General features: G+C 42.1%; 1 protein-coding gene across 1 annotated transcript in view; it reads left to right on the top strand.

Annotated features, from left to right (window-relative positions):
• Positions 1-27,705, top strand: part of LOC121001602 — a 98,627-nt gene that overhangs the window by 45,152 nt on the left and 25,770 nt on the right. Inside the window, exons 4-11 of the mRNA XM_040432765.1 lie at positions 7,113-7,406; positions 11,241-11,270; positions 15,094-15,123; positions 15,207-15,242; positions 16,140-16,229; positions 22,391-22,418; positions 25,918-25,964; positions 27,391-27,431. Of these exons, the coding sequence (XP_040288699.1) occupies positions 7,113-7,406; positions 11,241-11,270; positions 15,094-15,123; positions 15,207-15,242; positions 16,140-16,229; positions 22,391-22,418; positions 25,918-25,964; positions 27,391-27,431 (596 nt within the window). The remainder of the gene's footprint in view (positions 1-7,112; positions 7,407-11,240; positions 11,271-15,093; positions 15,124-15,206; positions 15,243-16,139; positions 16,230-22,390; positions 22,419-25,917; positions 25,965-27,390; positions 27,432-27,705) is intronic.

The following is a 27,705-nucleotide window of genomic DNA, read 5'->3' as shown; positions in this document are numbered from 1 at the left end:
TTCCCTGTTACTGTGAAACTTGCATGTACAGGCCTGCTAGGGGTGTCATTCCAGCTTCTAGTCACTAGAGGGAGCTAGGGAGCCCTAGTTTATATAAGGCCCAGTCAGGGAAAGGAAAGTCAGTCTAGAGTTGTAGTTGGAGTCTGAAGTCTGTAGTCTAGTCTATCCAGAAATTAGGCTATGTCAGAGACAAGTCCAGGCCTGAAGCCTGCAGTCCAGGAGAGGGTTTTGCAGTCCCTGTAACCGGGTTCCAGATTTAAGGAGAAGGTTCCCCTCCTGAATTCCCATAAGCAGAAACAGGAATATCTCAGTTAAAGAGCCTGAGGAAGCTGAGAGGGAGACAGAGGCAAAGCGCAGAGAAGCAAGAGGTACTCAAGATAACAGAGGAGGTACTTTATAAAGAGAGAACCAAGGATATACGCCAGAGTTAAGGTATTGGGCCTTGGAGAAGATTTTCTATGTCCCAGGATCAGTCAGAAATAGAGTGCAAGCTCCTGTACTGCAAGTCCTGTGTTTTACACTCTGAAGTCACCTTGCTTAATCTGTATTGCCTGCATCGACCGTATTGAAAAATCAACTGTATGCAAAAGAACTGTGCTTCCATTAATGTCTCTATATGGAAACTACTAAAGTTGGAGTTTTGTTTTAACATCACGTGGTTCCTCAGTTATTCCTGCTATCAGCAAACGGCGTGCCACCGTTTAATTGGCACTGGCGTCACGAACATTTTCTACCATCACCTGCCCTTGCAGAGAGTCAGCCGTCTCAGGTTAGTGTCTATTGCACTACTACACCCAGAAACTCTATTAAACATAACTTGAGTACGCTGCAGCCCTCTTTAGTGCCAGTGTATAATGTTGCCCATCCAGTGTCAGTATATAAAGCTCTCCCCTTAGTGCCAGTATGTCACTGCTTAGTATAGAAACAAAAAAATAAAAAAACACACCACACACACAACACCTCACTCCCGTTCCTCCTCCACCGTCTATACTGCAGGCCACAGACCTCTTCCGATATGTGTCCTTTTTAGCTGGTCCACATGACTTCCCCGATCCTGCGCGATGATGTGATCATGCGAGACCCAGAACAGGAGGATTCGGGCTTAGCAGCCATGATTGCCCCTGCCCCCCCCCCCCATTATGTGCAGTGAATCGACACCTACCCCTTTTTCCAGAACTGTGTTTGGGGTTGTTATCATGTTGGAATACTGGCAGGGCAGTATTCCAACATAACGACCCCAACACACACCTCGAAGATGACCACTGTTTTGCTAAAAAAAAAAAAAAAAGAAGGTAAAGGTGCTGAGCATGTGCATGTCTGAGCATGTCTCCAGACCTAAACCCTATTGAGCATCTGTGGGGCATCCTCAAATGGAAGGTGGAGGAGCACAAGGTCTCTAACATCCACCAGCTCCGTGATGCTGTCATGGAGGAGTGGAAGAGGATTCCAGTGGCAACCTGTGAAGCTCTAGTGATGAGTTATTTTGAGGGTACACAAAATTTACACACTTTTATACAAGCTGTACACGGACTACTTTACATTGTATCAAAGTGTCATATCTTCAGTGTTGTCCCATGAAAAAAGATAAAAAAAATTGTTACAAAAATGTGAGGTGCGTACTTACTTTTGTGAAATACTGGTATCTTAGAACAGACGGAAGAAGAACAGCTAACGCATTTTAAATAGGAAACTCAGCGGCTCAACCTCTCACCTTGGATGGATAAGGTGCTCACCTTATTAGCCCACCCTCAGACACAGAATGAAAAAAGTGTAAAGCAAAAGAAAAGGGGCACACTCAGATGGGAGCACTTGAATTGCAAAGGTATACAATTTAATAAAACATATAAAACAGATACAAACCCCTAAAAAAATGGGCATAAAACCATACATTAAAGGCCCTATACAATAGTAGCACCTATACAACCTGTGCTAGCTACACACCGCTTGAGGAGCAAATGGTGAGTCTCATGCACCAGTGTACTGCTTTTGCCCTTGGCTGTTCAAGTATAAGCAATTTTGTAAATGAGACCTGTGTCAGCTCTTTACCGTGATGAGTACACCAGATGGTCAGTCCCGTATACAAATGCGCTGCAATGTTAATAGCTGTTTCAATGTCAATAGCCGTTTAGCGATTCGTCCACTCAGACATGTGGCTATCACAGCAGCATTAAAACATACGGTACTCCAAATGCAGTCCAGTTCATAAATGCGACTTAATCACAGTCAGTCACTTAATGCAGCTCAGAAATATGCCTCTGTGACAGTGCCCAGTGAATGCACAGCTACAAAACAAGCTCCCCACAGGAGCAGGGTCTTACCCTTCTTCACTGCCACTCTGCAGCGCTGGTCCCAGGCGGCCGCACACCAGCGGCGTCCCATGTGGTGTGCTAGACCTCAGCGCGGCGTCCCACGTGACCTGGTTGCTTGGGAGACCGGATGAAGCTGAAGTATCGCCACTAGTAAGGGACGGCTTTCACCGGATCCAAACGTTACAGACTTTCTTTCTTTGTCTGTTTGTAGATGTTATCTCTGCTGGACTAATGAGTGGAACGCTCACTCCTTACGCCAGACGCGTTTAAAGGTGCTGTACCTCTTCCTCAGTGGCCAACTGAGTGAGCGTATCCTAACTCTTATATAGGGGACAAATATTCCCATAGTGCTTCACTTTATCCTGCATTACTAAACTCTGAAATGGAGTAGGGTCTCCACAATATCATGCATTCTCAAATCCTGGTGTGGAATCGGCCCATATACTCTAAAAATGCCCAATCATAAATGACAGATATTATACATAATAAAATGATAAAACACATAGACCCTAGCATATTTTTATTTATAAAAAAAATACCAAATTTACCCAAAATTTGTAAAAAATTGCACATTTCCAAGTTACAATTTCTCTACTTCTATAATACATAGTAATACCTCCAAAAATAGTTATTACTTTACATTCCCCATATGTCTACTTCATGTTTGGATCATTTTGGGAATGATATTTTATTTTTTGGGGATGTTACAAGGCTTAGACGTTTAGAAGCAAATCTTGAAATTTTTCAGAAATTTTCAAAAACCCAATTTTTAAAGGACCAGTTCAGGTCTGAAGTCACTTTGCGAGGCTTACATAATAGAAACCACCCAAAAATGGTATTCAAAACACCCCTCAAGGTATTCAAAACTGATTTTACAAATGTCGTTAACCCTTTAGGTGTTCCACAAGAATTAATGGAAAATAGAGATACAATTTCAAAATTTCACTTTTTTGGCAGATTTTCCATTTTAATAATTTTAAGGGTTAACAGCCAAACCAAACTCAATATTTATGGCCCCGATTTTGTAGTTTACAGAAACACCCCATATGTGGTCGTAAACCGCTGTACGGGCACACGGCAGGGCGCTGAAGGAAAGGAATGCCATACGGTTTTTGGAAGGCAGGTTTTGCTGGACTGTTTTTTTTTACACCATGTCCCATTTGAAGCCCCCCTGATGCACCCCTAGAGTAGAAATTGTATTGTTGGTACTAGTTTAGGGTACATATGATTTTTGGTTGCTCTATATTACACTTTTTGTGAGGCAAGATAACAAGAAATAGCTGTTTTGGCACAATTTTTATTTTTTGTTATTTACAACATTCATCCGACAGGTTAGATCATGTGATATTTTTATAGACCAGGTTGTCACGGACACGACAATACATAAATAAAGCTACTTTCACACTTGCGGCAGGACGGATCCGACAGGCTGTTCACCATGTCGGATCCGTCCTTTTCGCCGTGCCGCCGGACCGCCGCTCCGTCCCTATTGACTATAATGGGAACGGGGGCGGAGCTCCTGCATGTCCGACTTTTTAGTCCGGCGGCTTTCGCCGTGCTGCGCCGGAGCTCCGACCCCGTCCCCATTATAGTCAATAGGGACGGAGCGGCGGTCCGGCGGCACGGCGAAATAGCGGAAGGATGGATCCGACATGGTGAACAGACTGTCGGATCCATCCTGCCGCAAGTGTGAAAGTAGCCTAAAAAAAAAAATGTATACATATTAGGTAAGTTTTACATAATGATTTCATTTTTTAAGCAAAAAAAAAATAATCATGTTTTAGTGTTTCCATAGTCTGAGAGCCATAATTTTTTCAGTTTTTGGCCGATTACCTTGGGTAGTGTATGATTTTTGCGGGATGAGATGACGGTTTTATTGGCACTATTTTGGGGTGCGTGTGACTTTTTGATCGCTTGCTATTACACTTTTTGTGATGTAAGGTGACAAAAAATTGTTTATTTAGCACAGTTTATATTTAAAAAAATTTACGGTGTTCATCTGAGAGGTTAGATCATGTGATAAGTTTATAGAGCCGGTCGATACGAACGCGGCGATACCAAATATGTATAATTTTTTTTTATTTATGTAAGTTTTACACAAGAACAGCTTTTTACAATAAAAAAAAAAAATGATGTTTTAGTGTCTCCATATTCTGAGCCATAGTTTTTTTTATTTTTTGGGCAATTGTCTCAGATAGGGGCTCATTTTTTGCGGGATGAGGTGACGGTTATATTGGTACTATTTTGGTGGGCAAACGCCTTTTTGATCGCTTGCTGTTGTACTTTTTGTGATGTAAGGTGACAAAAAAAATGGTTTATTTAGCACAGTTTTTATTTTTTACGGTGTTCATCTGAGGGGTTAGGTCATGTGATATGTTTATAGAGCCAGTCGATACGGATGCTGCGATACCTAATATGTATACTCCCCCCCCCCCTATATTTAACCAATTTTTTTTTAACTTTATTTGGGGAAAATGACGTTTTTGTTTATTTTTACTTGAAACTAATATTTTTGGGGGGAAAACTTTTATTTTTCACTTTATTTTTTGTCCCACTTTGGGACTTGAACTTTGGAGGGGGTATATTCCTTTACAATGCATTCCAATACTTCTGTATTGGAATACATTTGCTGTATGAGTAATACAGTGTGTATTACTCATACAGGTTCAGGGGCCTGTGAGATCCAGGGGGCTGGATCTCACAGGCTCTTCACGGGAAGGCAGCGTGATGCCTTCCTTAGACATCGCGCTGCCTTCCATGCCATCGAATCCCCCCTACAGCCGCATGGGGACCCGATGGCACCGCCCGATCGCCGCCGCAAACCGCAGGTAAAGCCGCAAACTGCAGGTCTGAATTGATGTTAAAATTTGGAATATAAAAAAGCATGACACATGTGCGGTGCAGTGTGTTTTTAAACACACTGTATATTAAACACTGTCAGACTTGCATTTACCCATAGGTATTGTAGGGATTAGCTCTTATACGGGGGTCATTCACACAATGATCTTCATCCACCACAGGATTAGGGGCCAAACATTGCATTTATTTTGAAATTCTTCGCATACAGGACAGCCTAGTTACACACCACTGGGTAGGGTGAGGTTCCCACGTACATTGTTATCCCCAGACTGATTGTACACCTGGTGGAATAGGGGTGTGGACCTCACTATCCACCCCTTCCTTGCCAGTCACCTCTGTGAGATCTGTCACTGTCTCACAGTATGAATAGCCCCATTCACACTTACAGTGGTACCCAGACATTTTCTGGAGTTTAAAAACAAACAAAAAACGGGCAACAATTGTGTATATTAATTAGCAAATACACCACATCAGAAAAACACTGAAAACCAGTTGCACTGTTTTCACCCATTGGAAAACAATATGACCACATAGAGTGTATAAAGAAATGCTAAACCTACAAAAATTGCCAGTCTGCATAATTTTCATCTAAATTACTTTAACTATAAATATATATATAACATATCTTTATGTATTGTTTAATAAAGTAATTTTTATGACGATTATGCGGACTGACAATTTTTGTAGGTTTCATTTTCTGGAGTTTACCCTGAGCGGCTGTACCGTATGTGTGAATGCAGACATTCGCAATATCTGCCCCGTTTTATCCAGACTTTTTCTCTCCAGAGCCCTAGTACTAAATCCGGGTTTTGTCCGAATTGTTGCATGTGTGAAAACAGCAATAAATGTTCCACAAAATCCCAGTGGGCCATACCTAAATTCCCACCCCTTGCCTAGGCACCTGGAACATTTCCTCTATAGTGAGAACGCACCCAACATGGAACATCTCCAGGGTGACAGCTACATGTGTGAAAGGCCAACTCTGGACCCTGATATTTTTGAAATATTCCTGAGTTTAGGTGTGAAAACAGCTTATGTCAGCGTCAGTCAGACATCATTTCCTATTGCTGTCACTACATTCCAAAGCTTGGGGAGGGGAAAAAAAATAATGAAAAATTAAAGAAAAGATACAACAAGTTTTCCTAAAAATTATGACTCCTAGGAGGCTAGAGGGGGTTATATACCTTACCAACTTTCAGGGCACTTGGAGCAACTTCAGTTCAGCCCGAATCGATTCTGGTCCAAACCAAACTTTTTTAAAAATTCAGGGAACCAGACACAAAAACAAATCTTGACTGGTTTGCTCATCTTTAGGTCTCTTGCACACGAACATTGTGTGCCCGTGGCCGTATTGCGCCACACAAATACACCGGCACCGGCACGTGTGCACTCTGCATCACGGATGCGGACCCATTCACTAGAATGTTTCCGCAGTCACAGAGATTCTGTTCGTGCCTCCGTACAGCAAAAAACATTTTTTTTTTTGCGGTGCGGACGGATCACGGACCCATTCAAGTTGAATGGCTCTCGATCCGTCCCGGCTGCCACACAGACATTGCCTGTGCTTTGGGGACCGCAAATTGCGGTCCCTAATTCACGGAACAGATGCACAACGTTCGTGTGCAAGAGGCCTTAGTCAGGAACCTTTTACTTGTTCCTGTCTTATGTAAAGGTGCCGCTGACCACCAAACGAGAGAGCAGGCATGGTGGCATCTTTCAAGTAGCACATAAAATCACTTTTGACAGCAGAACAATGTCCTGTGTAATGAGAGATGTGCTGCTGGCAATTGAATCCGTATGGAGAGAGTTATCATTTGTAACAATCATTTGTTCCGGTATAGATGGGATGATTGATAACCCCTGCTCAACCATCAAGTAATGATCAGCAATGAATTGTTCATTCTCAATTATATATTATTATATCTCAACTTCTAACTCTTCCAGATCCAATCAAACCACAGATTTCTTATCATCTGGATGACTCTGAAAATAAGCAGCTCCTAATAATCTGCACGGCACCAAAACCTCCAGAGGAATGCAGAGTGAAGAGCTTTTTTCTGTATTCAGGGAAGGTGGAAATTAAAGATTTGAAAGCTATGGGTTCTCCAAAGGTGACGTTCACAGTTTCCAACCTTACAGCAGAGTACAAATGTTCTTATGTTTTAGAGGTAAAAGATCCACCTCTTCATCTCATTAAATCACCACGCAGTAATAAGATTACACCTACAATACCTGAAGGTAAGTGGAAAATAAATCAGGGGTTCTCAGCCTTCTTTTGTGTCACAGATCCTTTGTCAGTCTGGTGAGGGTTGGCCACATATAACATTTTGATCTTCCAGTAATAACTGTAATGTGTCTATAAGTAGTAGAAAGGCCTTGCTACTAGGCGGGGTTCTTTAAGGCCAAGTGTTCGACTCTATATCTAGGGTCACAGCGGATGGTGGTGACACCCTACCAAGGAAACTGGATAACTCATGGGTATTATGCACAAAGTGTGGCAGTTTCCTTTTGGTTCCTTCTGCAATAAAACAGCAGTCTCACAAGGCACGCCTGTAGGAGAGATTTATCAAACTGGTGTAAAGTAGAACTGGCTTAGTTGCCCCTAGCAACCAATCAGATTCCACCTTTCATTTTTCACAGCTCCTTTGGAAAATGAAAGGTAAAACTGATTAGTTACTATGGGCAACTAAGCCAGTTCTACTTTACACCAGTTTGATAAATTCCCTCCTGTATTTCTAATGCAGACTGATAGCTTCTTTATTTCTCAGTATATGGCTGGTACTTGTACACTTCATTCCAAGATAGGCTACTTTCACACTAGCGTTCGGGGCTCTGCTTGTGAGTTCCGTTTGAAAGGTCTCACAAGCGGCCCCGAACTGATCCGTCCAGCCCTAATGCAATCTGAGTGGATGCGGATCCGCTCAGAATGCATCAGTCTGGCAGCGTTCAGCCTCCGCTCCGCTCAGCAGGCTTACCCCTGAACGCAGCTTGCAGCGTTTGGGTGTCCGCCTGGCCATGCGGAGGCAAACGGATCCGTCCAGACTTACAATGTGAAAGTCAATGGGGACGGATCCGTTTGAAGTTGACACAGTATGGCTCAATTTTCAAACGGATCCGTCCCCCATTGACTTTCAATGTTAAGTCAAAACGGATCCGTTTGCATTATCATGAACAAAAAAAAAAATAATAATAATAATTTTTTTTTTTTGTTCATGGTAATGCAAACGGATCCGTTCTGAACGGATCTAAGCGTTTGCATATAGGTGCGGATCCGTCTGTGCAGATACCAGACGGATCCGACCTAAACGCAGGTGTGAAAGTAGCCATAGTTATCACAGGTGCTCTGGATTGTCTGGCAATCTCAGTTACTTAGGTTTTTATAGCTTTATTTAGCTCACTGTTCCAGCAGGTCTAAGTTTATAAAGGGGTTGTCCACCCATCACTAAATGACTAAATGATGGGCCTATTTTAAGGATAGGTCATCATTAGCTGACTGGCTGTGGTGGCACCCCCACTGATCAGCTGTTTGGCTGTAGTTCTATCATTGCAAATCAGCGTTAGAGCTACAGTATACCTAAACATTTGATTGGCGGAGATACAGGGTGTCGAGCCCCCACCAATCCTGAGGATAAGCCATCATTTAGTAAAGTTTATGCTTCCTCCACTCTGTAGTGGATCTGTAATTAGGCAGAGATTCACAGGTAGGGCGGTCACCTTACCCAACAGAAAATACCAGCCAAGTTTACATGGGTAAAAAGTGTGTGCAATTTTGGGGGCACAGCTTAATATGGGGTGTTATTTGACTCCAGTGGTTTGATCATAGAGTAGTTTTACAATTTTTTTAATTTTTTTTTAGAAGAGTGAATCTTTTGCCTTTGCGGATCACTTGGAAAATAAAACTGACTAATGTGCATTGTATTCCTACTCATGACCTGCCATCTGTCCTGATAGGACTTTTCAATTTACTGTTGAGTAGACAGACCTCTTCTCAAAGCAGCTTGCCTCCCTAGGGAATGTTTGTAAAGCTTTCCATACATGGCCTTGTAAGTTACCTATGGACACAATGCCTTATGTCTTAACTTCAAGAGCAGAGAATCTCTTATAAATCTATGATGGTTGTCCGCAGAACCAAAAGACTATTCTCAGTTTACTAGATTTTCCTCAGATGCTCCAGATATCGGATTAGCTTCACTGAATTAAGCTGCATTATACAAAGCTCAGACTTAGTGGTGGGCCATTGTTTACACTTGTACAATTTTCCAAGATCCATTTTAAGAGTTCATGTAAGCACAGACCTTGCGTGGAGACCAAACTCCTGCTTATGTATGGGAATGTAGAATGTCCACTACTGCTTTACTTTAATTCAGAATTTATGTTAGTTATATTGCTAATTCATCTAGAACAGGGATGCCTAACCTTCGGCCCTCCAGCTGTTGCAAAACTACAACATCCATCATGCCCGGACAACCTACAGCTATCATGGCATGCTGGGAGTTGCACTTTTGCAACAGCTAAAGGGCTGTAGATTGGGCATCCCTGATCTAGAGTATAGCAAGGTATTGTGTTTAGTAGGTTACAGAGTTTACTGTGACTTTTACATTTTACCATAATGGACCATTAAGATCCTGGACCCATTATTATGTCATAAATTCCATCAATCAGCAGGGTAGCGGAGAGCATTATTGATGATGTCAAAACAGGTCACATAGTGGTTGCAGTGACCGGGACGCAGGGGTGCATGTGAGGGGGGTGGCCCGATGGGTGTAGTAGTTGGTACTCGCAGTTTAGCAGAGCTCCCTGGGCCAGTGGGCAGTGATGGGATGGAAGGTTCCGGATTCCTTCGGGGCACTCTCTGGGTTATAGGGGTTCTCCTGCCAAATGGTAGTGGATGTGCCCTTGGTGGTATGGGTTTTAGGTGCAGGGAAGGCAGGGCCCCTTCATGATGCCAAAATCCACCCTTGAGGTACAAACAGGTAGAATAATATAGAGAGAAGTCCAGTTGGATGAAATAAGTCAACATTTACTGAGAATCATTTGCCTTGAGATAGATACACAAATTCATTGCCATGGAAGAGATAGTTGTAATCCATACAAGAACAATTCAAAGGCAGGTTGATGCTACAATCTAGTATGACAGGCTTGGGTCGGCAAATCCAGTATTCTGGTCACACTAATGTTCCTTTTACTTCAGACGGCCTCTTACCACTTCCAGGTGTAGAGTATACTATCTCCAGGTGTAGAGTACTGTAGACTCTTTAGACTTCTCCAATTAATACTGTCCATAGAGGAATGTGGCTCCAAATACAGTTTTGCCCTTAACTGTAGAATGTGGACAGGCACCTTGGCTAATCCTGCTTCCACTGAATGCTAGCAGAGTCCATAAGCTGAATTATCATTCTCACCTCTACCAGGTTTTACACTGGATCACTTTTCTGCACACAACTCAGGGGCGTTGCTACTTGTCAGCTGAATCTTTTTAAAGCTTTCTTTTACTAGAGGCTTCTGCAGGCCCAGCCCTAACCTTGGTTGGCCGGCTTCTCTGTCTGACTCTACGGTCCCCTCTATTACCAACTCTGGACTTCAGGACACATTACTCTCATTAAACTGCCTCTCTCTGATCTAGTCTAGACTAAACTACCACACACCCTCACATCACTAGGGGTGACTAGTGTATCTACATATAAGATGCAACAGCCTGTTATAGGAGCTTGCAGCTCAATATACAGCATTACATTACAGTTAGCACAATGGACATCCTGCAGATACCCTTATGTATACAGGGCCCTACTACTGTTACAGAGTGGGACACAGCATGGTTACCTACTACTGGCTTCAGCATGGATAGGCGCACACAGAGCCCATTTTAGACTGCAATCATGTTTTGATTTATTGAAATGTAATACATAAAATGAATATCGCAAATCTTTTAGTTTAAGTATGATATATAAGTCTTGCATGTGCATTCATGTAAAAGGGATATGAAGGGTACCTAGGTTTTGTAACAAAACCAATACATGGAAGAAACTTTTCTATTTTCCTGAAATTATTCAAATTTCTTTTTGGATCATCTAGATAAAAAAAGAACAGAAAGTACTGAAGGTGGTGAGTATGAAACTTTTCAGACAAAACTGAGTTGATGCACAATTGATCCCAACATAAAATACAATGGTATCTTAGATTATAATACCGTTTTTAAATCAGAGTAATTGACAACTCTCATTAACTGCAATCATTTTCTTCTTTTATACCAATAAGATATGTACAAACAAGAAATAATAAAGGGAGTATGGAGACAGCACGTCCTTTCTGTGAGGTTTATTCCAGATGCGACGTTTCGGCTAACAAGCCTTTTTCAAGCATGCTTACACCCAGTGAATGTGAGATTTAAATAGGCAAGTGATGTCATCACAAAAAGGAGCCAGTCAATCGTCTGATACCATGATGACATCATCAGTGTGAGACCAAGTCATGTGATCAAGTCATGTGATGATGTGTCAACAATAGTGTCAAAGATTGCGGACACCATAAAACATATAAGACATGTTGTAATCAGCAAAGTTATAAATAATTCATGGCATGTTAATCCCTGCTTATTGATATGATTAGAGGAACATATAATCATCAATGCAGAAATAGAATCACTATAGTGTCAAATTCATGTAGAACATATGAGTAGAGAGCACTGGTCAGTTATGGTGGAGATCATACCTGAGAGCCATACTGTACAGATGTGCAACTGCATGGAGCTGAACATGTTGTGCTTCAATAGAAATCAAAAAAGCTGCGAATTGTGAGCTCCTCAGGCCGAGAGTTCCATAGTCTCTTACTGTAAAGAATCATCTTCATGTTTGTGCAGAAACCATCTTTCCTTTAGACCAGGGGTGCACAACCTGCGGCCCACGGGCCGCATGCGGCCCCCAGAGCCATGGTCTGCGGCCCCCGCCCTGCTGGGCAGAAACACAGCTGATCCTGCAATCAGCTGTGTTTCTGCACAGAGCGCCGCACAGCAGATGGATCACAGTTTTTGCTCGTGCACTGTAGCAGGAGCAGAAAGGGTCCCCAGCTATTAGTGAGAGCGGGGAAGCCGAGCAGAAGACAGAAGCGCTTTATTAGCGCTTCTGCCTTCTCCTCTATGAGTGTTCTGCAGTGTAGACCCAGCGATCACGTGATCTCTGAGTGTCTCGGGAACAGAGGAGCGCTGCCCTGGTACAAAGCCTCCGCAGCAGGCTGGTTTCCCTGTAACTGGGGCTCCTTTGGATGCTCCAGTTACAGTGGAAATAGTATAAAAAAAAGTCACTTATTGTCTCCCAAAGGTCTTTCAGTGACCTCTTGGGGACAAATTATGTGGTAAAAATATATTTTAAAAAAGTAAAAAAATCATTTAAAAAAATTTGAAAACTAAATAAATTAAAAAATAAAATATAAAGAAAAAAGTGCTTAATAAAAGAGAGTGTTCACTGTCCCACCACAGTCTTTTTATGAAAAAGTGCAAAATGTAAAAAAGTGACAGTGTCCCTCAAGGTCTTTTTATGACCTCTTGGGGGACATATTATGTAGCAGAAATATATTAAGTTAAAAAAAAAATTCATACATAAAAGAAAAGACACCCACACCAATCAAAACCGTCACCATTACCGCCCCATTCACATAAAACTTTTCATATTATATAGTAAAATACACAAAATAGAGAACTAATTATAATAATTTATTTGTGTCAGTTTGCATATTTAAAGAATAAGGAGCTATAGTTTGAAAAAATATATACTTTTTAAAAACGTTTTTTATAGTTTCCCCCAAATAAAAATTGTTGCAAAAATTATCTTGGTAGTCCAACAAATAAGATAGTTACAACCATTTGAACCACCACGCGTGCTAAATCACAAAAAAGTGTCTGGTCATTAAGGCCTTTTCGGGCCTGGTCATTCAAGCGTTAACCAATAGGCGCCTTCCCCACTAGCAAGGTAATGTGCTTACTGGTTACTGCAGGACGCCTATAACTGGATTGGCAGGAGATGGTGATAACCAGTGAGCTCCGTCCTCTGCAGTGAAGGAAACCGCTGATTTATAAATAGGAGGCAGGATGGAAGGAAATGTCGCCACTTTTCTGGTAAAAATGAGGCCTGGAGCATGGCCTCTGAAATAGAAAATTCATAATTACCTGCTCCACTCCGCTCTGGTCCTCTGCACTGCCTCCGCTGCCTCCATCTTCCGGTTCCTGCTCTCTGTTTACACCTGACAGTGCATAACCATGGTCACTTGCACGGCTCCAGTCAATGACTGGCTTCAGCAGTGACACGCTGCTTGTGGCCACATAACCGCCTAAGCCAGTCATTGTCTGGAGTGGTGTATGACCATGTCCATGCACTGCCAGGTGTAAACAGCGGAGGCAGTTCGAAGAACCGGAGAGGCGGGGAGCAGGTAAGTATAACTCTTCGGTTTCAGGGGCTATGCTGCAGCACGATATTTGGGACAATTACTGGGAACAAGTGTTCATAGGAGCGCTCATATCTTCTATCTGGCCGGTATAATCGTGCAGCTGATCAGTCGATAAACAAGGAATTGCTCATTTGTCGGCTGATTTGCATATTTTATCAGGATGAAAGATGTCCGATTATCTGCAGCACAACTGTGGCAGTGATCACTCCTCCCCAGTCACATTGCACTGGCTTGTGTAATAGGCAGATGAGCGCCGATCAACATTTTTTTATTTGCGGCCCCTTGAAATAGAGCGATGTGACAATGCGGCCCCCAGACCAAAAATGGTTGTGCACCCCTGCTTTAGACCATGCATCAGCAACCTTCGGCACTCCAGCTGTTGTAAAAACTACAATTCCCAACATGTTCCATTAATTTCTATGAGAGTTCTGAGAAGCGTATGCATTCTAGGAGTTGTAATTTCACAACAGCTGTCAGGCGTTGCCTACACTTTCTCTAGACGTAGTGGATTTCCCCACGTCACAGTCCTGGGGATAAATAGATGATGGGAGAGATCTCTGTACTGACCCCTGATATATTTATACATAGTAATTAGATCTCCCCTCAGTCGTCTTTTTTCTAAACTAAATAACCCTAATTTTGATAGTCTTTCTGGGTAATGTAGTGCACCCATTCCAGTTATTACTTTACTTGCCCTCCTCTGAACCCTCTCCAGCTCTATGTGAGCCCAGATTTGTACACAATACTCCATTTGCTGTCTGACTAGTAGAGATTGCCATTGCCATAGAGATTGCCCCACATAAATTTACGTTGGAGGTCGGGCATTTAAAAATGCTTACACCCGGGGCTGATTTAAAAACAGCAGGCACTCGGGACTAATGTATGTGATCAACGATAGCGTCAATCCCACACACTTAACCCCACAGATGCCGTGGTCAAATGTAACCATAGCATCTGGGTAGTTTAAGACCGGGAGCACGTGGCCAGTATCCAAGTTTTGCGCAATTTGTGGACTGCAAAAGGATACAGCCGTGTGAATGCCCCCTTCAGCCATGTAAATTCCCCCTAAGGCCCTATTCACATGACTGTAAGGGCTCCATGCCCGTATTGTGTACCGCAAACGGTTGGTTCGCAATATACGGGCAGCGGCCATCTGCACTCCGTATTGTGGAACGGAGGCACAGAACAGAAACCCACAGAAGCACTATGAAGCATCTCTGTGAGCTTTCAGGTCCGTGCCTCTGCACCTCAAAAAATGGGAAATGTCCTAACTTTCGCCGTATCTTGCGGCAATGGGTCAGTGGGTCAAGTCAATGGGTCCGCATCCGCACCACGGAGGGCACACAGCTGGTTACCGTGCATTGCAGACTGCTATTTGTGGTCTGCAGCACACGAGCATGGAGCCCACACCTTCGTCTGAATGAGCCCTAATTGGAATAAACCTTTCTATTTCCTTAGAATCACTGTCTTTTTTTCTTGGATTTTCTAGATGAAAAAGAAATAATAGATACCAAGCGTGGTGAGTATTAATCAGCAAAAATTGAGAACTGATGACAAAATGATATTATCGTAATGTACAAAGGCATTTCTTCTTTTATGCAGAACATGTGGATGACTTGGAAAGCAAAAGATCACCAGGTACAGATGAGTGAATTTCTTGAAATTCGTTTTGGGTCCGAATTGAACAAATCAGTCAGCAAACGGACTGCATTCCACTCCTTTCAAACTCTAACGCCAAGACAGCATTAGTAAAGTCAAAGTGACCGCAAAGAGAGGTGGACCAGGAATTTAAAGTGGTCCTAGAAAAAAAGAAGTGTCCCATGCTGTAGGCGTAACCAAACTGACAGAAGGTGGGACAACACAAGTAGGCAGGGACAACCGAAGTAGTCAGGGCCCGCAATACTGTAGTGTAGCACAAAATACCGCCCCCAGCGAAGCCAAATACCACAGTGCAGCACAAAACACTGTCCCCACAGAAACACATACCACAGTGCAGCAGAAGCTGCTTAGGGCTAGTAGTAGTGGCAGCAAAGGCAATAGAAGCTGCAGTATGGAATACTACAGTATGGAACCTGATGGGCTAAGCAGGAGATGTGTGACTGTGCAAGGGTAGTGGTAGGGAGAACAGAAGCAATACAATAAGGTCAGGCAGACCGCAGCATCATTAGAACAGTGATAAATAGCCAGTCTTCACTGACAATAATGGCAGATCTACTCATTGACCTCAACTGGAGGTGTGTGAAAATCCTTATGGATTCATACAAGTGTAATGTTTGTCCACCTTTGTGTGATGACGCCACCTGTCTTGTTGAATTCCCAGAAGTTCATAAACAGGAAAAAATTTGGGTGGAGACAGCACGTCCTCACGTGAAGCTTTATTCCAGATGCATTCAGGGCTATAATAAATCAAGCAGTGCTGAATATTTCATACAGAAAGGTTAAACTTGATAAACCTGTGATTTTTTTTTTAACCCATGTAATTTTCTTGACAAGAAATTGCACATTTTCATTGTTATTTGCCATGGTTATTTTCAGAATATTTGATTCCTGTTGTTGCCACTGTTTGTGGTTGCCTTGCTCTGATCCTGATACTAATCATTGTGGTTTACATCAGGAGAAAAAATAGTAAGTAATGAATATTGATAGTACTATGATTTTATCATGTGATAATTATGACACAAGGTTTTGGGGAATACATATATTCCACCCTCGCTCAATGTCTCTCTTAGTCTACTTTCACACTGGCGTTTTGGCTTTCCGTTTCGGAGATCTGTTCAGGGCTTTCACAAGCGGTCCAAAACGGATCAGTTTTGCCTTTGCAATTCTGAATGTAGAAGGATCCGTTCAGAATGCATCAGGTTGCCTCCGCTCCGCCTCCATTCCGCTTTGGAAGCGGACACCAAAACGCTGCTTGCACAATAGAAAACTGATCCGTCCTCCATTGACTTTCAATGGTGTTTAAGACGGATCCGTTTTCGCTATGTTAAAGATAATACAAACGGATCCGTTCTGACGGTTGTATTATCTGAACGGATGCATCTGTGCAGATCCATGATGGATCCGCACCAAACGCGAGTGTTTAAGTAGCCTTAGGCCTCTTTCACACGGCCGTTTTTTTTTTCCGTTTTGCGGGCCGTTTTTTGCGGTCTGTATACGGTCCGTATACGGAACCATTGATTTCAATGGTTCCGCAAAAAAAACGGAATGTACTCCGTATGCATTCCGTTTCCGTATTTCCGTTTTTCCGTTCCGTTTTAACATAGAACATGTCCTATATTTGGCCGCAAATCACGTTCCGTGGCTCCATTAAAGTCTATGGGTCCGCAAAAAAACGGAATGCATACGGAAGTGCATCCATATGTCTTCCGTATCCGTTCCGTTTTTTGCGGATCCATCTATTGAAAATGTTATGCCCAGCCCAATTTTTTCTATGAAATTACTGTATACTGTATTTGCCATACGGAAAAACGGAACGGACAAACGGAACGGAAACGGAAACAAAAAACGGAACAACGGATCCGTTTAAAACGGACCGCAAAACACTGAAAAAGACATACTGTCGTGTGAAAGAGGCCTTAGGGTGCATTTACACAACCATAATTCTAGGTCCGCATCCGTTCTGCAATTTTGCGGAACGGGTGCAGGCCCATTAATTTCAATGGTGCTGCAAAAGATGCGGACAGCACACAGTACCGTTCCACGATGCCGCAATCGCGGACCAGATTAGGCATTTCTATCATAGGGCCGACCATGTGCGTTCTGCAAAATGTGGAACGCATGCGTCCAGTATCTGTGTTTTGCAGATCCCTAATTTGAGGACCACAAAACACATACGGTTGTGCAAAAGTAGCCTTATACAGGGATGCTGTCAATCAGGTCAGACTTCCAGGGGTCTGCTAGAAAATCATTTTCTAGTAACCCATAATGAGAGGGGAAGCTAGGGATTTAGAGATTTGTAACAAAAAAAGAAAAGGAAATAGAAAAGTAGAAGATTGTCGGTAAGGAAGCGTTCCTTTCCAATAACTGCTTGTTCGTTAGTGGAGGTGAAGAGCGAAGTTTACATGCTGCGATCACCTCCACTGTTGAGGACGAGCGATGGCTACTAAAAATGAATTGTTTCAGGGCAGCAGATCACTATTCACACAGCATGATCTGCTGCCCAGAAACAATGATTAAGGAGTCTACACTAACAATCATTTCACCCGATGACAAGCATTTTTCTTCTTCATTGGGTGATCTGTGTATGGCACCTTTAAATGGGCAGATTATCGAGAACAAGTGTTCGTACAAACATTAAATCATGATAATCTTCCTGACAATTGGGCAGAGTAACGTCCCTTAACCCCCTTCTACCATAGGTCACTGCAGACTATACAGTTAACCCCTTTATCTTCTAAAACCCTAACCCACCCTAGACCACCAGGAAAATTACATAATAGTCCATAGATCTGTGCAGACTATTAATATGACTATCACTAAGATCTAAACACCCTACATAAAAAGTGTTTTATACATGTGTGTGCATGTATTGGCAAAGTGAGTAAAAAAGGGGAAGCTGATTTGCTGTCTCCACTGAGGACTCCATCAGATTGAGGAAGCACGCTTTTAATGTAGTGCACTTGCCCTAAACCACATTCTTTACAGTAATACTATATCACTTCCTCTTGCTGCCTGCAGATTGTATTTCAGGTTCAATGTGAGTTCCGTGACAATGAAATCATTTTCCTTTTTGTGCTCTTGTGGTTTTGTCACAAGATTTTCCTGGCATTTCTAAATGTTTAACCCCTTAGGCCTCTTTCAGACGGGCGTTGCGGGAAAAGGTGCGGGTACGTTGCGGGAACATGCGCAATTTTTCCGCACGAGTGCAAAACATTGTAAAGCGATTTGCACTTGCGTGAGAAAAATCGTGCATGTTTGGTACCCAAACCCGAACTTCTTCACAGAAGTTCGGGCTTTGGATCAGTGTTCTGTAGATTGTTTTATTTCCCCTTATAACATGGTTATAAGGGAAAATAATAGCATTCTGAATACAGAATGCATAGTAAAATAGTGCTGGAGGGGTTAAAAAAAATAAAATAAAAATTTAACTCACCTTAATCCACTTGATCGCGCAGCCAGCATCTCTTCTGACTTCTTTCTTTGCTGTGTGCAGCAACAGGACCTGTGGTGACGTCACTCCGGTCATCACATGGTCCATCACATGAACCATCACCATGGTAAAAGATCATATGATGACCGGAGTGACGTCACCACAGGTCCTGTTGCTGCACACAGCAAAGAAAGAAGTCAGAAGAGATGCCGGCTGTGCGATCAAGTGGATTAAGGTGAGTTAAATTTTTATTTTATTTTTTTAACCCCTCCAGCGCTATTTTACTATGCATTCTGTATTCAGAATGCTATTATTTTCCCTTATAACCATGTTATAAGGGAAAATAATAATGATCGGGTCTCCATCCCGATCGTCTCCTAGCAACCTTGCGTGAAAATCGCACTGCATCCGCACTTGCTTGCGGATGCTTGCGATTTTCACGCAACCCCATTAATTTCTATGGGGCCTGCGTTACGCACAAAATAGAGCATGCTGCGATTTTCACACAACGCACAAGTGATACGTGAAAATCACCGCTCATGTTAACAGCCTCATAGAAATGAATGGGTCGGGATTCAGTGCGGGTGCAATGCGTTCAAATCACGCATCGCATCCGCGCGGAATACTCGCCCGTGTGAAAGGGGCCTTAAGGACCCTGGGATTTTCCATTTTTGCGTTTTTCATTTTTTACTCCCTGCCTTCCATAGTCCTAACTTTTTTATTTTTCCATTCACAGAGCCTTATGAGGGCTTATTTTTTGCGGGACAAATTGTACTTTCTAATGGCACCATTTAAGGTTGCATACCATGTAGTAGGGAGCAGGAAATAAATTCCAAATGGGGTAGAATTGGGAAAAAACGCAATTCTGGTAAATTTTTAATTTTTTTTACACTGTACACTATGCGGTAAATTTTACCTGTTATATTCATTCTCCAAGTCAGTACGGTTCTATCGATACCTTACTTGTATAATTTTCCTTGCGTTTTAATACTGAAAAAAAAATTCAAACCTTTGAGGAAAAATATTTTTCTTTTTATAACCATATTCTGACCCTATAACTTTTTTGTAGCTATGTGTACAAGGCTGTGTGAGGGGTCATTTTTTGTGGGACGATCTGTTCTTTTCAGTGATACCAATTTTAAGTGTGTGCGACTTTTTGCTCACTTTTTATAAAAAAATTATTGGGTAGTTGAAGTGACAATAAAAGGCAAATTGGCTGTTTTTATTTTTTTTCCCGCTATGCCATTTGCCGCATTCCATTAATATTGTTATATTTTAATAGTATGAGCATTTTTGCACGTGGCAATGCCCATGATGTTTTTTTTATTGGTTAAGTATTTTTATTTTTATTTTAAGGAAAGGGGGGTTATTTGAACTTTTATTTTTATTTTTTTTATATTTGTAAAAACTTATTTTTTTACTCTTTAACTTTTTTTTTGGAGTAATGGAAATGCCCCTGTTGCTCCTAGAGGCTCATTTGCAGGTGGACACACATGCTCAGTTCCATCCTTCAACTGCCTCTAAAGCTGTCAGCTTGATATAAATCTATTGAATATTACAGCTTGTTTTGGGTGGCTCACCTGGTTTTAGCCATGTATCGGGTGCTCAAAATCTGATTCACCAAATCAGTAAATTTAAAATCTGAAGTATAATGTATAGAGGAGCACTCCTCATCCGGTCTTATGCAGAAATTATTATTTATTAGTTAAAAGATGTATAATTTTTTTTTTTTTTAAAGGATATGTTTAAGGAAGATACACATTAAACGCCATTTTATCTGTACATCACATCTTCCTTGAACATATCCTTTTAAAAAAAAATATTTTATACATCTTTTAACTAATAAATAATAATTTCGGCATAAGACCGGATGAGGAGTGCTTGTCTATGCATTATACTTGATATAAATCTAGCAGAGCAATGAATGGGGAGATCTCTGGATCCATGTGAGGTGCAGGGCTGGTTCTAGCTTTGTTAGAAAGAGATTGTCATGTATTATATGATGTCTTATTTTTACTTTGTACATTAATCATGGGATAACCCCTTTAACTTAATATGCTTTATGAGATTTATTTCTGTAATAAGATTGCAAGAACTGATTTGCCATCACGTACAGTGCTGGAAAGTGTAGCTAACTACTGAGTACAAATGTAGTCATTTTATTGTGTAACTGGAGATTTATACCTGTGAAAGGGTATTAAAGGGGTTGTCTGGGCCCTGAAAAAAATTTGAGATGGCCAGGTAAAAAAAATCAAAAAAATCCGCTCTTGCTGTCCCTGTTCCTGGTTCACATCTCCATTCCAGCTGAATCCAATGATTGCCTGACTGGAAGGGTGATGTGTTGACTCCCAGCATGTCACCTCTGCTGATCAATCGGTGTCTCAAGCTGTGACATACAGTATGCAGGCACAAGGCAACTGATTGGCAAGCAGCAGTGAAATACAGTTAGTTGGCACATCACACTTCCTGCCAGGCTGCCAGGGAAGAAGGAGATGAATCGGGGCGACCAGAGCAGCTTAGTGTTTTTTGTTTTTGCTCTCTCCCCAAGGAGAGATAGTACGCCCAAATCCTGACTTAGGCCTCTCACCCAGTTAAGCCAGTACTCTGCACTGATGAGGGGCAATCACCTCGAAGATGTAGATGAGGTGCTGGCTTATTTAATATCCAAGTCAAGTGTCAAGGTCTATTTAAAGGGTCAAACATTGACTTATAGGATAGCTGCATTACATCTGGTGGCTTCAGAGGCAAAGCTTGTTAAGAGCTCATTTGCACCCCTTTCTTAAAGGAAACCTGTCATGAACTTTGTGCTGCCCATACTTACGGCAGAATAAAGTAGAGACAGGTGAGTTGATTTCAGCAGATTGTCATTTAAAAGTTAAAAGTAAGTGGTTGCCGAGAACCAACATCACAATCATTGCAGACTGGGCCTGGAAAAGAGTCACGGCCACCTGAGAAGAGTCAAGGTTATTCATGAATTCCTGCTCTCCCTGCCCACCTGCTAATGGCTGACAGTCTTCTACCTAGTTTTCTCTCTTTCTCTCTAGGAGAGAACTGCCAATCATCAGCAGATGGGTGAGAGAGCAGGAGATTATGAATAACCCTGACTCTTCTCGAGTAGATTTGACTCTTTTCAAGGCCTGTGCTGCAATGATTATGATGCTGGTTCTCAGCAACCATTTACTTCTAGCTCGTGAGTAACACACCACTAAAATCAGCATTTCTGTTACTATTTTATGCTGCCCTCAGTGAGGTCGGCATAAAGTTGATGACAGGTTTCCTTTAAACTATTCCCATAGGAATTATTAGGCAGCCATCTTGCACAAGCTACTGGCACCTCAAAATAAAAAGAGTAAGTCAGTAAATAGCTGATTGACTTATATGGGAGAGTGTAGTAAGTAAACTCTGTGTTATGGGCAAGTAATCGCTGTGCAGGGAGAGGAAGGAGGAGGAGGAGCAGAGCAATAGTGTGATCATGTGTTAGCTGTTTTCCATGTTATCATAGCATGTTTTAGCTTTCATTGTATTCCCACCTAAGATGATAACAATCAGACTGCCAATGAAAAATAAGTATCATCTCCTTTATAAGACTAGCCATATTGTCTCTCCTTCTTGGGTGGGGTAAGGGTTTATATCACTAGAACTCAGCAAGCCATAAACACATGAAATTTCTTTTAATATAAATATGTTTTATCAACAGAATCATCACCACAAAAAATGAAACACAGGTATGTGACTAAGACATTATCCCCTGCCCGGGGTGAAGGGCAGGTAGAGCACTGCACAGGGCAGCACTTACTGTAGGGGTGCACAATTTATGGGGATCATTTATTAATCTGAAACGAAGCAAATTTCAGGTGCAGATTGCGGCTCAACGTTTAGTTGCGCCGCAATCTGTGACTTCTCCCGCTCACGCCAGGTCTAAAATTGTGGGCATGATTTGGGCGGGGAAGGAGATGGCCCATTAGGCCTATCTCATTTACCATTTTCTTTGCCTGTTTCAGGCGTAGAAAATGGTCTAAATGTAGGATAGTTTGGAAGCTGTCTTACATTTAGAACTGGCGGAAGATCCGCCGAAGTTATGGAGAGGCCGGCACCTCTTCATAATTCCAGCGGATCCACCACCAGTTTAGGGCTTTATTAAGACCGGTGTCTAAAACGCTGGTCTTAATAAATGTGTCCCTATATTTTAATCTGAAAAAGTAACATGCTGCCTAACATACATATGGATATTATATGTACAAATATTACCCACAAGGATAGAAAATGTTCAAGCATGTAAATCTGCTGAATAATTTTCCATCCAACAGTTATCTTGTTAAATGTTCATGGTCTGGGTGTAGGGGAATATTCTGGAGGGAATGCCAAAAGAAAAATGTTAACCATTCAGACTTTGCGAAAGGTATCCAGAATATTCAAGCATGTACATGAGGACACAACATAGGGATTATATACGTAGAGATGCTTACATTTGCCAATTAGTGTTTTATGACATTTTGGGGAAGATTTATCAACAGTGGTGCAAAGCAAAACTGGCTTAGGCTACTTTTACAACTGCTTTTTCCTTTCCGGTTTTGAGACCAGTCAGAGGATCCCAAAACCACAGGAAAACGCATCTGTTTGAATAATGCAACTGATTGCATCCGTACAGAACCGATTCTGGTTGTATTATATCGAAAATGAACATGCCAGATCCGGAATCAAATACCATTGTAAGTCAATGGGAGTGGGATCTGTTTTTTTTGTGTGCGAAAAACTGATCCGGCACCATTGACTTAGGCTACTTTCACACTTGCGGTAGCCTTTTCTGGCAGGTTGTTCCGGCGGGGGAACAGCCTGCCGAATCTGTGCTAATGCTAGCCCACCATGCCGCTGGAAGTCTGCTCTGGCCATATTCACTATAATGGGGGTGGGCCGGAGGTCTGGCCACAGCACGGCAAACATGCCGAGAGGCGGCCGGACAAAAACCGCAGCATGTTGTAGTTTTATTCCGGCATGTTTGCCGTGCTGTGGCCGGAGCGGCCAGAGCGGACTTCAGGCAGCACGGAGGACTAGCGTTAGCACGAATCCGGCAGGCTGGTCCCCTGCCGGAACAGCCTGCAAGAAAAGTCTACCGCAAGTGTGAAAGTAGCATTACATGTTTTTTTATGCTGGATCTCGAATGTTCAGTTTCCCATGCTGTTTGCAATGTTTTTGTGTCTGGCATTCTGGTGCACTCTGCTCCATTTTCTAAAATTTTGTCCCTATTGACAATGAATGGGGACAAAACTGAAGTGTTTTCCTCCGGTTTTGAGATCCTCTGCCGAATGTCAAAATCGGAAAGAAAAATACAGATGTGAAAGTAGCCTCAATTGCCCATAGCCACCACTCAAATTCCACCTCTGTTTCCAAAAGAGCTCTGAAAAATGAATTGGTTTCTATGGGCAACAAAGCCAGTTTTCCTTCACACCAATATTTTATAGTGTTGTATTAATCTATTTTATGGGGGGCATCAATAGCATATACTAAAGGGGATACCAATAATATGAGCTAAAGGGGAGCATCACAATAGCTATGAAACATTGACCGAAAGTTTAGCACATCAGATCACAATATGCCTCACAGGGTTTTAATAGGAAATGTTTCACTCCCCCATAACATGAGTAAGAAGCGGTATGCCAACCATCAGACTCCAGTGGGAAAGTCCTCTGTCTACTCCATTCCATTCTCTCCATAAAAAAACCAATGGCCAGCTATGGCTTGAGAAGGAATAAGCAAGCACACTAAAATAGCACGCAAACAAAATGCCGTCAACAATTGAGAAAAACCCATATCCACACAAATGCAGCAAGATTAAGGAGAGAAGCTCCTGATGAGGCAAAAGAGGGAAGAACAGGTGCCCAACCTCCTTATCACACATTAGCAAAGGAAGGAGTGGGAGCTACTAGTGAGACAGCCATTGCATGGGGAAGGATATGACTTGCAAACCCAGGCAAACTGGCCGTCCTACTCTTAGGCTGGGTTCACACGGGAGTTGCAGGAAAATGTGCGGGTGTGTTGCGGGAACACCCGCGATTTTTCCGCGCGAGTGCAAAACATTGTAATGCGTTTTGCACTCGCGTGAGAAAAATCGCGCATGTTTGGTACCCAAACCCAAACTTCTTCACAGAAGTTCGGGCTTGGGATCGGTGTTCTGTAGATTGTATTATTTCCCCTTATAACATAGTTATAAGGGAAAATAATAGCATTCTGAATACAGAATGCATAGTAAACTAGCGCTGGAGGGGTTAAAAAAAATAAAAAATAATTTAACTCACCTTAGTCCACTTGATCGCGAAGCCCGGCATCTCCTTCTGTCTCCTTTGCTGAACAGGACCTGTGGTGAGCATTAATTACAGGTAAAGGACCTTTGGTGACGTCACTCCGGTCATCACATGATCCATCACCATGGTAAAAGATCATGTGATTGATCATGTGATGACCAGAGTGACGTAATCAAAGGTCCTGTTCCTGTAATTAATGCTCACCACAGGTCCTGTTCAGCAAAGGAGACAGAAGGAGATGCCGGGCTACGCGATCAAATGGACTAAGGTGAGTTTAAAAAAAAATTAAATTTTTTTAACCCCTCCAGCGCTAGTTTACTATGCATTCTGTATTCAGAATGCTATTATTTTCCCTTATAACCATGTTATAAGGGAAAATAATAATGATCGGGTCTCCATCCCGATCGTCTCCTAGCAACCGTGCGTGAAAATCGCACCGCATCCGCACTTGCTTGCGGATGCTTGCGATTTTCACGCAACCCCATTCACTTCTATGGGGCCTGCGTTGCGTGAAAAACGCAGAATATAGAGCATGCTGCGATTTTCACGCAACGCACAAGTGATGCGTGAAAATCACCGCTCATCTGAACAGCCCCATTGAAATGAATGGGTCGGGATTCAGTACAGGTGCAATACGTTCACCTACCGCATTGCACCCGCGCGGAAATCTCGCCCGTGTGAACGCAGCCTTAGGAATCCCAAAAAAATCCTGCAGGGTGAATTGACCCAAAGCAGAAGGGTAGGGGAACTCCCATAAAAGGCTGACAGGACATTTTAACCACAGGAAAGTCTACTGCAGTCAGTTAGACCTTCCATATACTGTATGGTGTCCATCACAATTAGTGGTAAATTCTGAATGTTGCTCTTAACCTCTAACAAATGTGTGTAATAACACCCTAAATGTCTAATTCAATGTGTTTTACAGTGAATTTCCCCAAAGTGGTGAAGCAGATATCGCGGCTGAAGTGACATGTAAGTACAGTAAAAAAAAACTGAAAAGTAACATAAATAAATGAAAGGTCCTTTTTACTGTTGAAATTAAAGGGGTTGTCTGGGCTTTTATTATTGATGATCAATCCTCAGGGTAGGTCCTCAATATCAGATTGGCAGGGGTCTGGCACTGTGCATGCCGTCTCCTCATACAGTTGATCGGCAGGGGTCCTAATATTGATGACCTATCCTGAGGATTGGTCATCAATAGTAAAAGTCTGGACAATCACTTTAACGGAAACCCTAATAGAAAGAGGATATACCTTTACTAGATCCTAAGCTTCATGTTAGTTTTTCTACCTCAGTGTCATGTCTCAAGGCCTTTTAAAAGGTGGAACATTGACATATAGGATGGCTACCTTACATCAGGTGGCATCAGAGGAAGAGCTTGTTAAGAGCTCATTTGCCTACCCTCTACCTCATTGTAGAAGAATAGTAAAAAGTAAATAAATATTACTGGCCTAAGTGAGGTGGAGACTCCGTCGATCATGCTATAACCCATGGCTGTCTACCTCGTTATAACACATGACGGACACCCCAGGGTGTACAAGAGAGATAGGGCAATCATACTCACATCTTACCTAGGTGGAGGGCCTGGTGGAGTCTGCTAAGGGAATGTGTGTAATAATGTTTTAACCTGTTAGCCCCTCCTCCAGAGTGCAGCACGCAGGTCTCTGAGATCACTAAGGAATGTGGGATGGGTACTTCTCTAACCCACTACATTACAAGGGAAATTTATAAACTATTACACAAAGTATTAAGAAGAATTAAAGGGGAGAACCAATCAGTCGCTTAAAAATACCTCTACAATGCACTCATTTCTTTTTATTTTCTGGGTACAGATATCTTTATTCTATTTCCTGAACATGTTTATGGGAGCGGCCATCTTGTCTAAGCTGTTCTAAACAGCATTTCCAGATATGTTTTACACAATAGTCTGCACGTCTATGAGAGTTTTCTAAACATGTTCTCTGACCCTTGCAGAAATCATAAAATTTGAAATCACCTACTGTGAATGGTGGATCCTTTGTTATCTATATATAGGTGTTATCTGTCAATGTAATTCTGCCTGTGATGATAATGAGATGACGTACTGCAAAAGGATCTGAACAGACCAAGAAGTGGCACCTATTACTAGGTTTACTGTCCAGTGCAAAAACTGCAGGATTTTTTGAAATGTAGATAGTGGAAAGTTAAAAATAATATCATCAAAAATTCTTTTAACTTAAAATATGTTTAACTTAAAAACTTTATAAACAATACATAATTTTCCGATTTCACACTCACCTTAACAGTCTGTGCCATTGAAGTTAAATGAGTAAGGAAAACACAAATGATCTGAATTCTAATTGGTATTTATGGGATTTACAAATATGGTATTGTTTTAATGGGTGCATGATTTTTACAGATTGTGCAGTGGACGAGAACAGGATAAGAGCAACTCCTCAGGTAAGCACAGTGTTCATATTTTTAGTGATTATTTTTTTTTACTAATTTTGCTCTCCCAATTTCTTGATGTAATTCAGTCTTCAAAGAGCACGCACATGTACAATGTAAATGAGAACATTTAATCATTGCCGTGTGATGCCAGCGCTGTAAACCCAGAGTCCAATGTGAGCCCTACCACCAAGGGAATGGCAGCACAGATCATAGATGTCCATTTTCTTTTCTTCACAATCATTGAAATGGACACTGTGCTCTATTTTAGTACCCCATAGTGGTG

This window comes from Bufo bufo, chromosome 1 (genome assembly GCF_905171765.1).
Source record: "Bufo bufo chromosome 1, aBufBuf1.1, whole genome shotgun sequence".
NCBI lineage: Eukaryota > Metazoa > Chordata > Amphibia > Anura > Bufonidae > Bufo > Bufo bufo.
The sequence above is the reverse complement of the archived record's forward strand: the minus strand, read 5'-3'. Positions and strand labels throughout refer to the sequence as shown.